This window comes from Budorcas taxicolor, chromosome 18 (genome assembly GCF_023091745.1).
Source record: "Budorcas taxicolor isolate Tak-1 chromosome 18, Takin1.1, whole genome shotgun sequence".
Lineage (NCBI taxonomy): Eukaryota > Metazoa > Chordata > Mammalia > Artiodactyla > Bovidae > Budorcas > Budorcas taxicolor.
In genome coordinates, this window is record NC_068927.1 from 17,668,340 (window position 1) to 17,685,009 (window position 16,670).

The following is a 16,670-nucleotide window of genomic DNA, read 5'->3' on the forward strand; positions in this document are numbered from 1 at the left end:
GAAAAGCTAAGACAAATCTAGACAGTGTGTTAAAAAGCAGAGACACATCATTTTGCTCACAAAGGTCTGTATAGTCACAGCTGTGGTTTTTCCAGGAGTCATGTATAGATGTGAGAGTTGGACCATAAAGAAAGCTGAGTGCCAAAGAATTGATGCTTTTAAACTGTGGTGTTGGAAAAGACTCTTGAGAGTCCCTTCACTGTAAGGAGATCAAAGGATGGAAATCTATCCTGAATATTAATTGGAAGGACTGATGCTGCCTGAAGCTCCAATTCTTTGGCCACCTGATATGAAGAGCCAGTTCACTGGAAAAGACCCTAATGCTGGGAAAGATTGAAAGCAGGAGCAGAAGGGGATGACAGAGGCTGAGATGGTTGGATGGCGTCACAGACTCAGTAAACATGAGTTTCAGCAAGCTCCGGGAGATGGTGAAGGACAGGGAGGCCTGGTGTGCTGCAGTCCAAGGAGTCACAGAGAGACACGACTGTGCAACTGAACAACAGCAACACTGTAAGTGGGAAGCAAGAACTTCTGAAAGTTATTTTTTTCCTTTATTTTTTTCTTTTAAAAAAATATTTATTTTTTAATTGAAGGATAATTGCTTTACAGAATTTTTTTTTGTCAGAATAAATCAGCCATAGGTATACATAGATCCCCTCCCTCTTGAACTTCCCTCCCTTCTCCTTTCCCATCCCACCTCTCTAGATTGATATAGAGCCCCTGTTTGAGTTTCCTGAGACATATATCAATTTCCTTTTCGCTATCTATTTTACATATGGCAATGTAAGTTTCCATGAGAAAGTAACTAAAATTTTGAACAGTTCCTTTTCCATGTAATTAAGTGCTACTTAAGATATATAAGGATCTTCCCTGGGTCAGGAAGATCCCCTAGAGAAGGAAATGGCAACCCACTTCACTATTCTTGCCTGGAAAATCCCATGGATGGAAGAGCTTGTTGGGCTACAGTTCATTTGTTTGCAAGATGTTGAACATGACTTAGTGACTTTACTTTCACTTTAAGATATATAATCTTCCTATATTTCTCATTAAGAGTTAACAGAAAAGTGCCATTAATATTCCACAGTGTGACAAAATAACCTTTGCAGTAACCTATCTCTTTTGTTCCTTAATCATAGTTCTACAACTTTAGTACATTTTGATTCTGTTACTATTAGCCACAGATTCTCAATTACCATGGGAATGAAGTCACTAATGATGAGGTGCTAAATTTTGTATTCAGATGTTTGATTTGTGAGTAACATTCTTTGAGGATATTGGTTTCCAGTTCTGAAATACCTTTGTGTTTATTCAGTGTCTCCACATTGCCTGCCTGGGTTATCTTAAGAGAAGAGTTTAGTATTTTTCTGCTTACTGTATCATGAGAATTCCACTTTACTCACTTAAAAATTAGTAAAGGCCTTTATGGGTATTTTAATTCAAGTTGTATTATTTGGTTTTTAACAGTATTGAAAAATGGCTATTGTTTTTCATTTGGTTGCAGTATTCTGGACTGGCATAGATTATGTAATTTATTTCAGTATATTTACTAAAAGTGAAGGTGTTAATCACTCAGTCATGTCCAACTCTTTGTGACCCCATGGACTGTAGCCCACCAGGCTTCTCTGTCCGTGGAATTGTCCAGGCAAGAATGATGGAGTGGGTAGCCTTCTCCCTTCTCCAGGGGATCTTCCCAACCCAGGGATTGAACCCAGGTCTCCTGCATTGCAGGCAGATTCTTAACCATCTGAGCCAAGCAGCCTGCTAGTATATTTACTAGGATGACATAAATAATCTTTTCTTTGAAATCTCTGGATGAAAGGTCTTTAGAATTGGATGTACCTGCAGTTATAACTTGTAATAGTATAACACAGTTACAAGAATAACTCATCAGTGGCTTCTCTGTCAGTGTTTACAGATTTGTAAATTATATGCCAATTTTGTTCAAGTATTTCATGAAGAGCTTCTATGTATAAGACACAATGATAGATGCTAGGGTGAAATGATGAATAAGATAGATATTTCATCCAGACTTAGGGAATCAAGGAAGTTTTTTTCTTCCAGGAAATATCTTCATTGAAATTGATATTTAAATGTAGTATGAAGTAGCTGGGTGAAGTGCTGGAATAAAAAGTATACTAGAAAGAAATAATATTTTTAGAAATGATAAATATGAACAATTAAAACATTAATGAACATATTAAAGAGTAGATTGGACATTGTTGAAGAAAAAATTTATGTACAGGAAAATAATTCTTGAGAAATTATCCAGAATGTCAAAAGATAGCAAATATGAACGAAAGTTTGAGAATAATTGAGGATAGAATGAGGTCCAAGGATGAAAAGGATAGAGAGAATTGAGGAAAGGCAGTATTTGAAGAAATTCTGACTGATAATATGAATTGAGGAAAACATAAATTGGTATGGATAGTAGATAAAAGTAAATTCTCTTCTCTCTCCTGCTCCTTCCCTCATCCTCAGAAAACCCCCAAAGAATTATAGAGTAAATGGTGGAAGAACCTCGTCCGTAAATGCCACTGTGGCACTAACTGCCCCACTATCCTGTGGTTTATAAGGTTAAAAATTTTTTGGTGGCCATAAACAACACAGTCATGCTCAGATAGATGAAATGCGTAATCAATTTGAGACCATCTTAATTGCTAATTTGTTACTTTTTTTTTTTACTGCATATACCTTAAGTTTTATGAAGTCCTCTAAGAATTTTCTATTAGCACATCATTACATCAGTTCACTATCTCCCAAATGTAATTGTTTCAGTGACATTTAGATCTGTTTTGAAACTATTTCAGATATTTGATTTATTATTTTATACATAAGCTAAAAATATTTAGAAAATACCACAGAAAACATTTGATTCTGTTTCAGATTAGAAATCTTTCTGTACAGTTTTTTTTTTCCCAAAAGTATCCAAAAGATATATGCCTTCAAAGCAAGGTAGCACATTAGAAATTGGTGTGAAGACAGAGCAAAGGGCTAACAACATTGGGTACATAAACTAGAGTCAGAATTGAAATTAGTACATAAAATACCCTGACTTGGAAATGGTTGTGATCTTTATTTTCATGTTCTAGCCATTGCTTATTTCCTCTAAGTGTCCAGTCTTTACTAAAGCACAGTATTACATGTGTGTGAAGTATAAGAAATATTTATTTCTGAGTTCATGAAAGTTATGCTGGTCCATAATTCCTTATCTGAAGAAAGGTTTAAGACCAAGTAAGTTTTAGATACCAATTTTTGTGTGTTTTGAAAAGGTTATAGGGTACCTTATTTATGTAATAACCCCAGGAGGGTTCATAGCCCAGCAGGTCTGGCTTTGGTTAACAGGTTTCCCCTGAGCAGAGACTGTCTTAAGAAAAACAGAATGTTTTGGTGTATTTCAGAATTGTTCCTTATCCTCTCTCCTTGCTGGAAACCAGAGGGGATTTTTCTAGGATATTTTCTATGGGAACTTGATTGAGCTCTTGGAGGTAAACCTCACAGTATTGTGGAGACCCCCTTAAAACTGGATCCCTTGGGCATTTTTTAACTTTCACAAGTTTTTAAGTGAGCTTCTAGCAATTCAACAATTACAGTTCAGGTTTTAATTCCCCAGCACTAATTCCTAAGCAGTTTCTGCTCTTGAGTCTCTGCTCTAGGAAACCATGATTGCCTGTTTTTGCTTGTGGGTCTCTCCAGGATTGGTCCTGACATCCTCCTAAGATGGGGAAGAAGCAGGTATATGGACTATATACTTGAGAAATTTGTCATCAGAGAAAGGAGAATTTAGATGGTTTTAAAGCTTTTAACCTGGCGACCTGACAAGTATAAAGTAAGTATAGAATCTAAATAACTCTGAAGACCAGGGAAAAACTGAAGACACCCAGTTTTATGAAAGTACACCAGGTTTTTTATACAGGCAGAATTTCCTCAGGGAATAGGTAAGGTAACAAGAAACTGGGAAAGCTGGGAAGACCCTCTCCAATATTTGAAGTAAGAAAAAGTTTACTGTAGGCGTGTAATGCTCCATTCTTTGATAGAGAAGTGATGGGATAGATGTGTGTTTTTTGAAACCTAGATGGCTCTGTTCTGTTTCTGAGAGGCTCCAACACCCTCGTTACTTTCTCCTTCACTGAAACGTGTGAGACGTTCTAGGCTCTGAGGGCAGATACCTCTGTGTTGGGACTGAGAATGAAAAGGTCATGGATTCAGCTGCCTCAGCCATTCATCACTTGTGAGAGAATCTAGGTTAGACTGCTTCCTAATCTACTCTTGATCAATGTATTTGTTGACTCTGGGCTTAGAGACTTAGAGACAGGGGAGAATCATTTTAAGAGGCTATGTTTTCTTTCCTCTGCTCTGATTTCTCAATCAGTTCTTTCCTACTGCTTTCTCTCTTCCTGTAATTTGTCAAGTTTCTAGTCTGATGGAACCTTACCTTGGTTTTCAGTGTTATTATCGTGTCATTCTTAAAAGTACATACATGTTATTTATTAGGTGTGGAGGTGGAGGAATATGTATTGCCACTTAAGAGTGATAATGAGATAAAAGGTAGGCAGGTGCACATATTATTGAATCAAACATGATGACTAAATTAAAAACCCTGCAATTAGGACTAGTAGCCCACATAAGATAGTGTTTTTATTAACATAAAGAAGAACTGATTATAATCTTTGCTTTCCATAGTTACTATTGAAAATATACATTTAAACAGATGTCTGAAATCTTTACATAAAAGCTGTGACTCCCAGCTTATTGGTTGAGCCCATCTTGAACTGTAAGCTTTTGAGTGTGTGAAAATGGGTTATTTATAGCTATATAGGAAAGGCAGGGGAAAGATGAGATTCTAGGAGTAATAGACTCAAGACTCTAGGGTGATCTAACATGAGATTGACTCATTTTAGAACTGAGAAATACCTTTTTATCTCCAAAGTTTTAGACTTATTTAACATCTGACATTTTAGACTCCAAGTATTATTATCTAAATATCAGTATCTAAAGGTCCTGTTATTTCACATGTCCTTATGTTTCTTTTTCTTCTTTTAGGTCTCTTTTATTCAGAACCTTGTATTTTGTGTAGAAAGAGTTTACCGGGTGCCTGACTTCGGTGTCTGGGAAAGAGGAAGCAAATATAATAACGGCAGCACAGAGCTACATTCGAGGTAATTTGCTGACTTCTGAGTGTTTTGCTTTCTATTTTTAATTTGAATGTGTGGAATGTGAATAAAGATCAAAGAACTAGGTTGGAACTCTGGTTTCTGTGTAGTTTTCATCTCTCTTTTCTTCTATATATTAATATATTTCAAGTGAAATTCACTTAAAATTAAAGGAAGAGTCTCCTCTCAGTACCCATTAACAGATGCAGGAAAAGAGCATATGAGTGTCTTTGCCAGCTTCACAACGTGTCAGGACATGCATATCAGTATTCAGTCTAAGACCTGACCTTTCTGTTCAACCAAGTCATTTTCTTTTTCCTCTTTTAAATTACACTGTTTGAAAGGTCAAGTACATTAAAATTGCCAAACAGCAGTTGTAAATGCATCGCATCTAAAATTCCTTTTTGCGTTATAGAGCTGATTTTTATCCCAACGAGAGATACTCACACCCTTTATGTTTTGTTTAACTAAAAAGTGTAGCTCAGTTAGTCCTATCCATTTCACACTAAAAGTTTAATAATCTAAAGGTTATCAGCTATAGGTCAGTTTAGATCATCGAGACTTAAATGAAGTAGTGAAACAGTTTAGGAAACAGTGGTTAAGAGGAATCTGCAGCTCAATACTTTTTTGAATAGAAGGACTAATCACACACAAAAAGATTAAGTTGATATAAGATATTCAGAAAACTAAAATCTGCTCCAGATTACTTGCCATATAATGTCTCTGCCTCAGTTTTCCTCATTTATAAAATGAAGATGATAATGCTTTCTACTTTATGAAGTTGTAATGATTGAGTTGATATTTATAAAGCATTTGAACAATGCATAAGTAAACATTGAAATGAAAGTACACTCACACGTTTAAGAATATTTTAATAACAAAGATTGAAATAAAAAGGATTTTTCATTTAACTCTGGTCAACTCACATACAAACTTTATTTAAGTTTTATGATTCATATGAGGCATGTTTATACAGAGTAGAATAGTAACAATGTGTAAGGAAGACAATAAAGGAGAGAAATAATTCAGACATTAAATTCAGGCAAATACTAAATATAGCAAGAAAATATTATATTTCAGCTGTAAGTTCTCAACATTTCAAATTAGCAGTCAAATTCAAGACAAAGTTTATGATTGGAAAACGTGATTTTTTTTTAATTTACCTTTTCAGTAGTTATTTATCAGGTTCCTTTCTGCTTGTTAATAACTATTTAATATATGCCAGTGTGGTCCCACTGACATTTTTGGTATAAAATATTTAGAGTAGGATTTTTTCTGTTTATAAAAGTTGTTAAACTCAGAAAGACTCTTGGGTAAAAGTTACCATTCATCTTAGAAAGTCAGGGTGTTGGCAAGTCCCTTGGCAGGCTACTGTCCATGGGATCACAAAAGAGTCAGACAGGACTAACTAAACGACAACAGTGAAAAAAGAGACTCCAACTTGTTCTCCTGTAACTGAGGTGTCAGTCTTTAAATTGAATCATTAAGGATTTTACTTCAAGTCTTGGAAAATCATTAAATGATATTCTCTGCTACCTTTTGCATGCAAAACTAACCTTGATTGTAGCAGGCCAATTTTATTCAGATGGATGGGAAATGAAGTTTGCTATTTAGCTTTGGATGGTGCATTTTATATATTTAACATTCATCTTCTAATTTTCCATGGTATAATGCTGTAAATAACTTAAATTTCTTTATCCACAGTGCTTCTTAGCTCAGATACTCACAGGCCTGTTTCAGATCTGTCACCTCTGCTGACACAGTGTCTAGTTTGAAACTGCAGGAGACCTGAGCCCTGTGGCTCTCATGGATGTAGTGTTGGCAGTGGTGGTGGGAGGCCAGTATCTTTCCGTGCTTATGCCTGGAAGTCAAATGTAGAGCAGCTACTGGTCAGGGATGAAATCCCAATTCTTAATCTGTTGCTGTGAGACCTCCCAGAATTATCTGATCCTAGTTAATTATCTGATCCTAGTACCTAGTTGGTCTGATCCAAGGACTGCTTAATGTGATATCCTTGTTGTATTCTTAAGTTATTCTCATAATTTTTAAAAGCCTGAAATAGTATATAGTAATTCTTGCTAAAAGTACTCATATTGCCCTTTGCCTTCTAACTTTCTTTGCCAATCTCTGTCTCTGTGCTGTGCAGTTCTCCTTAGCAGGGCTCGGAGCACAGTCTGTTGCTTTGACGATCACTAGGGTCTTGTGCTCACTGACTTGGTAAATATCCCTTTCCTCCTTTGCCACACACAGTGCATGTCCCTTCTAAACTGCATGTTGGTCAAAAATGATTACTGCCCGTAGGTCCCTAAAACCCATACACATAGTATTCTAAGGATAGAGGCTTCCCCTTCAGCATCCATGCTCAGTGGTTCTCTAGTAATTTTAAACCCTGGCACTACAGTTACAGGGTAAGTTTCATTTAGTCCAGGCAGGAAGCATTACTGCCTTTTTACAGGAGGAAACTAAAGTTTAGAAGACTTTGTGATTTTTTTCCCCTCCATTCCTTAAGTGATACAAATCAAAAGATAATGGAGCCAGAACTGAATTCCAGGTGGTTGGCTTGAAAATCCAAAGTCATTTCTGCTGTATCATGTTGTAATTTAATGTCTTAAAAAGTTTTCCTAAAGTTTGAAAGAACAGCAAGGTGTACCATTTTGGTGACATTTTGCTAAGTTTCAAGGATATCTTTGCTTAGCAATCAGTAAAGCTCAATTTAGCCTAATGCCTTTGTCATTCCCTTCCTAATCTGCCCTTTTCAGCCCCAGGTTTGCCTGTATCTGTTTTAGTCCAAATTCTTGAATTATTTAGCATTTCTTAGATAAGCTTCAGAACTTTTTTCTAAAAAGTGATCTCATTACATTTAACCATCTTAACCCATTCTTGCAGCATCCTCATCCTTTTCAGGATTTGGTAAAAGAATCCATTGCTCTAAGCTCAGTGTAACTGAATGTTTCCTGAGCAACCATTCCCTGCTCTCCTGACTTTTCTGTTGATCTGACTTTTCCTTGAACAACATACTCCTTCAGTTTCTCCTAGGGTGTCTAGAACTATTGCAAATAATTCTCCTTTTTTCTTGTTTATTCTCTAAGTCTTATAATAAATTTCCTTACATTTCAAAATCTTATATTAATATTATTTGATTTAATTTCATTTTCCTTCATGTATTAGTTACCTATTTATTATAACACAAATTCTTTTTTTGAAGATGTTAAATCTTCTATTGATTATACCTGATAATGGATGATACATGAGCTTCATTCCCATCTATAACTTTATTTGGTATCATAATTCAATTTTGATATATTGCATAGGATGTGCCAACAGTCATTAATAATCAAAAAAACTCCATGACTTTGCATGGGTGACTCTTTTAACGGCGAACTCCAGGTCACAACACAGTAACTGTCAGTTCAACTACAACAAGGTTCGAAGACAAAAGCTTCTCCACCAAAGCAGGTTGTAAATACATTTTGAGTGGAACCTGGCATCACCCTGAAAGAATTCTAACTTTACACTGTTGGGATAGTTTACCAAAATGGCTTCAGAGTAGATTAACTTTACATAGCACATTTTAAAAAAAAGCATGTATCAGCATCATGATTAGGCTATTACATTTAGCAATCAACAGCATGACTGCAAAAAAAAAAAAACCCTACATTAAAACTCTTTATTAGAATACTTTACGCTTTCCATAAAACAGAAACTAAAATAACCTGTTACACAATTAATCACAAATACAGTCCTCAAGGTTTTTGCTCATATACATGAGTATTGTCTAAAACATGTCTTCTTTGTAGCAGCTACGCCCTGCCACCACTGTGCTTGGCTGAGTTCACAAATCTGTTGTAACCTATCACTTCTCTGGCTCTCCTCTCCTGCTAAACTCTGTTTCCTGGCAGTAATTAAAATCTTCTCCGACTGTCACAGGTACTGCTGCTACTGAAACCACCATAGCCACTTGGTTTCCTGGTTTGGCAAAGTATTGGCCTCCACCACCGTAGGAGCCAGAACTTCTGCCTCCAAAGTTTCCTCCTTTCATGGGTCCAAAATTTGAAGATTGATTATTACAATTGCCAAAATCATTGTAGCTTCTGCCACCTCCAGAATTGCTTCCATCATTACCAAATCTGTTATAGCCGTCCCCACTGCAACCAATATCCACCACCACCATGGCTGCCATCAAAGTTTCCAGACCACTTTGACCTCTTTGATTGGATGAAGTACTAGCCATCTCTTGCTTAGGCAAGCCTTGATAGGGCTTTTCTTACTTCATAGTTGTGGCCATTCACAGTGTGGTATTTCTGAATGACAGTGTTGTCTATGGAATCATGGTCATCAAAGGTTACAAAAGCAAAGCCTCTCTTTCTGCCACTGCCTCGGTCAGTCATGATTTCAGTCACTGCAGTTTTCCCCTACTATTGTAAATAATTTCTCAGGTGGTGTTCTTCAGTGTCTTTAATGCCACCAACAAAAATCTTTTTCACGGTTAAGTGCACACCACCTCTTTGAGAATCTTCTCTTGAGACGGGCTCTTAGGTTCTACAACTCTTCCATCCACCTTGTGTGGCCTTGCATTCATGGCTTTGTCCACCTCCTCTACAGAGGCCTGTGTGACAAACCCGCAGCCTTTAGAGCACTTGGTGTTTGGATTCCTTATTACTGCACAGTCTGTGAGCGTTCCCCATTGCTCAGAATGGCTCCTTAGACTCTCATCATTTGTTTCAAAGCTCAGTCCTCTGATGAAGAGCTTCCGCAGCTGTTCAGGCTCTTTGGGAGACTTTGAGTTAGACATGGTGGCAGTGGAGGGGGAAGACTTCAACGATGCTTACTCAGTGGCATCCATAGGCAGAAAGTATAACACTAATTCTTAATCCCCAGAGTTACATATCCAGGTGGTCTTTTTAGCTGTTCTACATTAAATTCAGTATTTTAATTTAAAAATTTTCCCTTCCTCGTTTAAGTAAGGGTGTTTTTACTCCTTGGGGCTACCTTTAAACACTTTAAGCCAAAACTGTTTTGGAGAAGAGAATGAGCTGCGCTTAGTCACTCAGTCATGTCTGACTCTTTGCGACCATGTGAACTGTAGCCCTCCAGGCTCCTCTGTCCATGGGATTCTCCAGGCAAGAATACTGGAGTTGGTTGCTATGCCCTCCTCCCGGGGATCTTCCTAAGCCAGTGATCAAACCCAGGTCTCCCTCATTGCAGGCCAATTCTTTACTGTCTGAGCCACCAAGGAAGCCCATGTACACTAGCGTGGGTAGCTTATCCCTTCTCCAGGGGGTCTCCCTGACCCAGGAATCAAACGAGGGTCTCCTGCATTACAGGTGGAGAAGAGATGAGTCCTCTATAAAATATGAATGGAATCTCAAACCTAACTTTAAATTTTTTGGCTATTGGAAAGCAAAAAGGAAAGTTGTAACAACTTAGTAATGTAGATATATAATCAACCGTGAACATTCACTGGAAGGACTAATGCTGAAACTGAAGCTCCGGTTCTTTGGCCACCTGATGTGAATAGCCAGCTTCTTGGTAAAGACCCTGATGCTGGGAAAGATTGAGGGCAGGAGGAGAAGGGGATGACAGAGGATGAGATGGTTGGATGGCATCACCGACTCAATGGACATGATTTGAGCAAACTCTGGGAAATACTGAAGAACAGGGAAAACCTGGCATACTGTAGTCCATGAGGTTGCAAAGTCAGACATGACTTAGCAGCTAAACCACGATTTAGCAGCTGAACCACAACAACAATGCCCAAATGGAAAGATTATTATACATACGTGAAAGTGAGAGTTGCTCAGTCATGTCTGACTCCTAGCAACCCATGGACTATACAGTCCATAGAATTCTCCAGGTCAGAATGCTAGAGTGGATAGCCATTCCTTTCTCCAGGGGATCTTCCCAACCCAGGGTTCAAACCCGGGTTTCCCACTTTGCAGGCTGATTCTTTACCAGCTGAGCCACAAGGGAAGCCCAGGAGTACTGTAGTGGGTAGCCTATCCTTTCTCCAGAGAATCTTTCCCAACCCAGAAATCAAACTGGAGTCTCCTGCATTGCAAGTGGATTCTTTACCAACTGAGCTATCAGGGAAGCCCATAACAGATATATATCCATAAGGAAAGATTATTGGGGTTTTGTTGGGGGGAATATAATTTTATGTTCTATTCTCTAGGCTTTTCCAATCAAGAAGGCTATCACTAAAATAAGTAACCATCATAGCACCACTTTGTTCAGTTTAAGATACTTTTAGTGACCATTTTATTTCATATAGTACTTGTTATTTAAAGTAACTACTTATTCTTCTTAAGTCATTTCTGATGTTCTAGTCATTGAGCTATAATACAGGCAGTTATCCATCCATTCTGCTTCATTTTATGTATTTTTCCTGTACTGAACAATTCATGAACATCCATTAAAACCGTAGTACTGTAAGGTCTCTTTTTTTAGGAAGTATGATTGGGCACCTCAGGGAGTTAAAGCATAATGTTAATGAATATGAGATTGTGAATTTAATTTCCATGCTTGCCAGTTAATTTTTTGGATTCGATGCTGGGTTTTAAATCACCTAGTCCAAACCCATTATCTTTTCTAGAGAAGCTTTCGTTTATGCAATAAATCACTTGATTAAAAACTGTCTCCCAGGTAAACACTTTATTTTAGTTCCTGTAAGTAAATGTAAGGTAACACCTTTAAAGAACCAAATTGATGAATGCTCTGTTGGTAATAGTCACGTAAATATCTTGCTGTTGCCAAAGATTTAAATAACCAGTCAATAATAAATTAACATATTTGTGAGTTTCAGGTAAGTCCAATTATTCAACCAATTGCATTGGTAAAGAAAATTGAAATGGTAAGAACTCAACCTTTACTATAATCCAGATACAATGTTTCTTTCTTTTGTAGTGCTTTATTTAGAGGACAGTTTGCTAATTCATCCCTTAGCTGTCTTTCTGCACCATTTTTAAACTTAGAACTTTGTGCACTGGGGTCTAACGGAGAACTCCCTGGGCATTGAGAACACATCCTTAAGTAATAAAATCAATTGGCAGCGAATGTTTTTGCATGCATTGTCAGAGTATATGATTCCTATGGCTCTTCTAACCCTTAGGTTCTAAGAATTTAGAATTCTTATGCAGGTGCTGTTTGGTTTCCATTTGGACTGTTCAAGGCTAGGTATGATTGTGCTGGGTGCATGTGCAGTTAGAAACCTGCCTTAGGTTCTTTTCTTGCTACCTACTGTTTCAAGTAAAGCATCCCAAACTTAGAACCATAAAACAGCAAAACAGCAATCTTTTACTATTGTTAACTCTCATGGTTCAGAGGATTGACTAGGCTAACTAGAGTGGTTCATACTTAGGGTCTCATGTTTACCATCGGTTGTGGCTGGGGCTAGAGTCAACTTTGAAGACTTCCTTACTTGGGTATCAGAGTGTTGACTGGGACTTCAGCAGGAAGACTTATATGAAGTTTTCCATATAGATTCCGCACATTGTGGTAGCTAGGTTCCAAGGTTCCGTGTCCCAAAACCCACAGGCCAGGTGGAAGCTATATCTTTTTATGACCTAGCCTCGGAAATCATGCAGCATAACTTTCACTACATCCCATCTGTTAGATTCAGTAAGATAAGTGAGGGGAATTAAACTCCACCTTTTGATAAAAGGCAGAGATTTGGCAGACATATTTTAAACTAGCACATACTCTTCATTTGGACTTTGTTCCTCCAGGTTGTAGGCCTCGTCATTTCTCTAAAGTGACTTTGGCTATGAAAAGAGACTATGCCCCTTCTCTAAAGAATACTGGCGAGTACCATGTGGATTGTTTTGAAATTTGTTTAACCTGTGGAAGTGTGAGGTACTTCTTCACTGAAAGTGAAATGCTGGACTGCAGATTTGAGTCAGTAGTGTGTGCATGCTAAGTTGCTCCAGTCTTGTCTGACTCTTTGTGACCCTTTGGGCTGTAGCCCTCCAGGCTTCTCTGTCCATGGGTTTCTTTAGGCAAAAAATGCTGGAGTGGGTTGCCATGCTCTCCTCCCAGGGATATTCCAGACCCAGGGATCAAACCCACATCTCTTACATCTCCTCCATTGACAGGTGAGTTCTTCATCACTAGGGTCACCTGGGAAGCAATACCAGATTATTGGCTTAGTTGTTCTTGAGAACCAGGGTAACATGGTCTGCATATATTGTAGTAAGGAAAAGAGTTTTCACCAAAGAGAAAGTAAGGATGCATTTGAAAGTCACTTACATTCAATCTTTCAGAACTTAAGTTTCCTCACTTTTAAAGTAGAGGGGATTACAAAAGAAATGCAAGACTTGTACATCAAAAACAATAAAATATTGTTGAAAAAACTTAAAGAAGACATACAAGAATGTAAAGATATCCTGTGTTCAGTGTGTGCTCAGTCACATCTGACTCTTTGCCATCCCATGGACTATAGCGCTATACCACCAGGCTCCTCTGTCCGTGGAATTTTCCAGGCAAGAATATTGAAATGGGTTGCATTTCCTACTCTAGGGGTGTTCAGTGTATTCCATCTCAAAAATCTGTCTTCTTTTTTTTTTTTTTTTAAGAAATTGGCAAACTAATCCTAAAATGTGCATGGAAATGTAAGGGACTCAGAATAGCCAAAACAACCCTTGATAAAGAACAAAGTTGGAGGATTCACACTTTGCAACTTCAAAATTTACTACAGTAATGAGCTTACTACAATGAGCTTAAGTAATCTGCTACAATAATTAAATAGTGTGGTACAAGTATAACAAGAGATACAGATATCAGTGCAGTAGAATTGCTGATCTAGAAAGAAACCCATAAATGTATGGTCAGTTGATTTGACAAAGTTGCAAGGATAATTGATAGAGAAGGATATAGTCTTTTTACCAAATGGTGCTGGGACAACTGGATACAAAAGAATGAATTTGGGTCCCTACTTTGTGCAGTATATAATACAAAAATTACCTGGAAAAGGATCAATGACCTAAAAGTAAGAACTAAAATTATAAAACTCTTAGAAGAAAACAGTTGTAAATGATTATGGGGGATGAATGTCCAGTAGTTCAGTTAAGAAACTGCAAGAATATTTTTGAGAGTCCCATATTGCTTTACATTCCTGCTAGCAGTGTATGATGTCATTTCTCTGAATCTTTGGCAGCATTTGGTGTTATCACTAGTTTTTACTTTATTTACTCTGATTTGTTTGTAGTGGTAGCTTCAGTTCAGTCACTCAGTCATGTCCGACTCTTTGGAACCTCATGAATTGCAGCACACCAGGCCTCCCTGTCCATCACCAACTCCCAGAATTCACTCAAACTCATCCATTGAGTCGGTGATACCATCCAGCCATCTCATCATTTGTCGTCCCCTTCTCCTCCTGCCCCCAATCCCTCCCAGCATCAGAGTTTTTTTCAACTCTTCTCATGAGGCGGCCAAGGTACTGGAGTTTCAGCTTTAGCATCAGTCCTTTAGGACTGATCTTTAGAATGGATTGATTGGGTCTCCTCGCAGTCCAGGGGACTCTCAAGAGTCTTCTCCAACACCACAGTTCAAACGCATCAATTCTTCAGCACTCAGCTTTCTTCACAGTCCAACTCTCACATCCATACATGACCACTGGAAAAACCATAGCCTTGACTAGACAGACCTTTGTTGGCAAAGTAATGTCTCTGCTTTTCAATATGCTGTCTCAATTGGACATAACCTTCCTTCCAAGCAGTAAGCGTCTTTTAATTTCATGGCTGCAATCACCATCTGCAGTGATTTTGGAGCCCCCCAAAATAAAGTCTGCCACTGTTTCCACTGTTTCCCCCTCTATTTCCCATGAAGTGATGGGACCAGATGCCATGATCTTCAGTTTCTGAATGTTGAGCTATAAGCTAACTTTTTCACACTCCTGTTTCACTTTCATCAAGAGGCTTCTTTTAGCTGCTCTTCACTTTCTGCCATAAGGGTGGTGTCATCTGCATATCTGAGGTTATTGATATTTCTCCCAGCAATCTTGATTCCAACTTGTGCTTCTTCCAGTCCAGCGTTTCTCGTGATGTACTCTGCATATAAGTTAAATAAGCGGGGTGACAATATACAGCCTTGATGTACTCCTTTTCCTATTTGGAACCAGTCTGTTCTTCCATGTCCAGTTCTAACCTTTGCTTCCGGACCTGTATACAGGTATCTCAAGAGGCAGGTTAGGTGGTCTGGTATTCCCATCTCTTTCAGAATTTTCCACAGTTTATTGTGATCCACACAGTCAAAGGCTTTGGCATAGTCAATAAAGCAGAAAGAGATGTTTTCCTGGAACTCTCTTGCTTTTTCAATGATCCAGTGGATGTTGGCAATTTGATCTCTGGTTCCTCTGCCTTTTCTAAAACCAACTTGAACATCAGGGAGTTCACGGTTCACATATTGCTGAAGCCTGGCTTGGAGAATTTTGAGCATTACTTTACTAGCATGTGAGATGAGTGCAATTGTGCAGTAGTTTGAGCATTCTTTGGCATTGCCTTTCTTTGGGATTGAAATGAAAACTGACCTTTTCCAGTCCTGTGGCCACTGCTGAGTTTTCCAAATTTGCTGGCATATTGAGTGGAGCACTTTCACAGCATCATCTTTCAGGGTTTGAAATAGCTCAACTGGAATTCCATCACCTCCAGGAGCTTTGTTCATAGTGATGCTTTCTAAGGCCCACTTGACTTAACATTCCCTGATGTTTGGTAGCTTATTGTAGTTTTAATTTGCATTTCCTAATGGATAATGGTGTTGGATCTTTTCATGTGACTATATATCATCTGCATCTTCAGTGAAATGTCTCTTCATGTCTTTTGCTCATTTTCTAATTGGATGGTGTTTAATTGTTGATTTTTGAGAATTCTTTGTACATAAATAATTCTTGATACTAGTCCTTTAATTCTGTGTTTTGCAAATATATTCTCCTAGTCTGCAGCATGGTTTTTTCGTTGTTGTTTTGGTTAGAGCAAGCTTTTGATTTTAATGAAACTCAGTTTATAAAGTTTTTCTTTTAAGGATTCCGCTTTTGGTGTAAATTCTGACAACCCTGGGTAACCTTGATTTTGATGTATTTCTCTGGTGGTTTGTTTTATAAAAGTTATACAGTGTTTTGTCTTATATTTAAGTTCATGATCTATTTTGAGTTAATTTTGTATAAGGTATGATGTTGAAGGTTTTGTTTTTTTGTTTTTTGTTTTTTTCAATGAATGTCCATTTGCACCAGTGTCATTTGCATTTGCAGAAAGGACTGTCTTCCCTCCATTGAAATGCCTTTGGGCTCTTGCTAAAAATAAAGTGGACATATTTATATTGGACTATTTCTGGGTTCTATATGTCTATTCCTTTGCTGATACCACCAATATGAATCTGTGAATTTCCTTCTTTAGGCTGTTAATATGGTAGATTATGTTGATTAATGTCTGATTATCAAACTATCCTTTTGTCCCTAGACTAAACCTCACCTGGTCAGTCATGGGGATAATTCATTTCACATATTGCTAAATTCTATTTTCTAATTTTAAA

At 37.8% G+C, this 16,670-nt stretch overlaps 1 protein-coding gene and 1 pseudogene across 3 annotated transcripts in view; one reads left to right on the forward strand and one right to left on the reverse strand.

Moving 5' to 3' along the window:
• The window catches only part of PHKB (phosphorylase kinase regulatory subunit beta), a 234,514-nt gene that overhangs the window by 75,182 nt on the left and 142,662 nt on the right, over positions 1–16,670 (forward strand). For all 3 annotated transcript variants that reach the window (XM_052656554.1, XM_052656553.1, XM_052656555.1), the window contains exon 7: positions 5,041–5,156. In XM_052656554.1, coding sequence (XP_052512514.1) covers positions 5,041–5,156 — 116 coding nt within the window. The remainder of the gene's footprint in view (positions 1–5,040; positions 5,157–16,670) is intronic.
• On the reverse strand, positions 9,053–9,942 carry LOC128063742 (heterogeneous nuclear ribonucleoprotein A1-like; annotated as a pseudogene).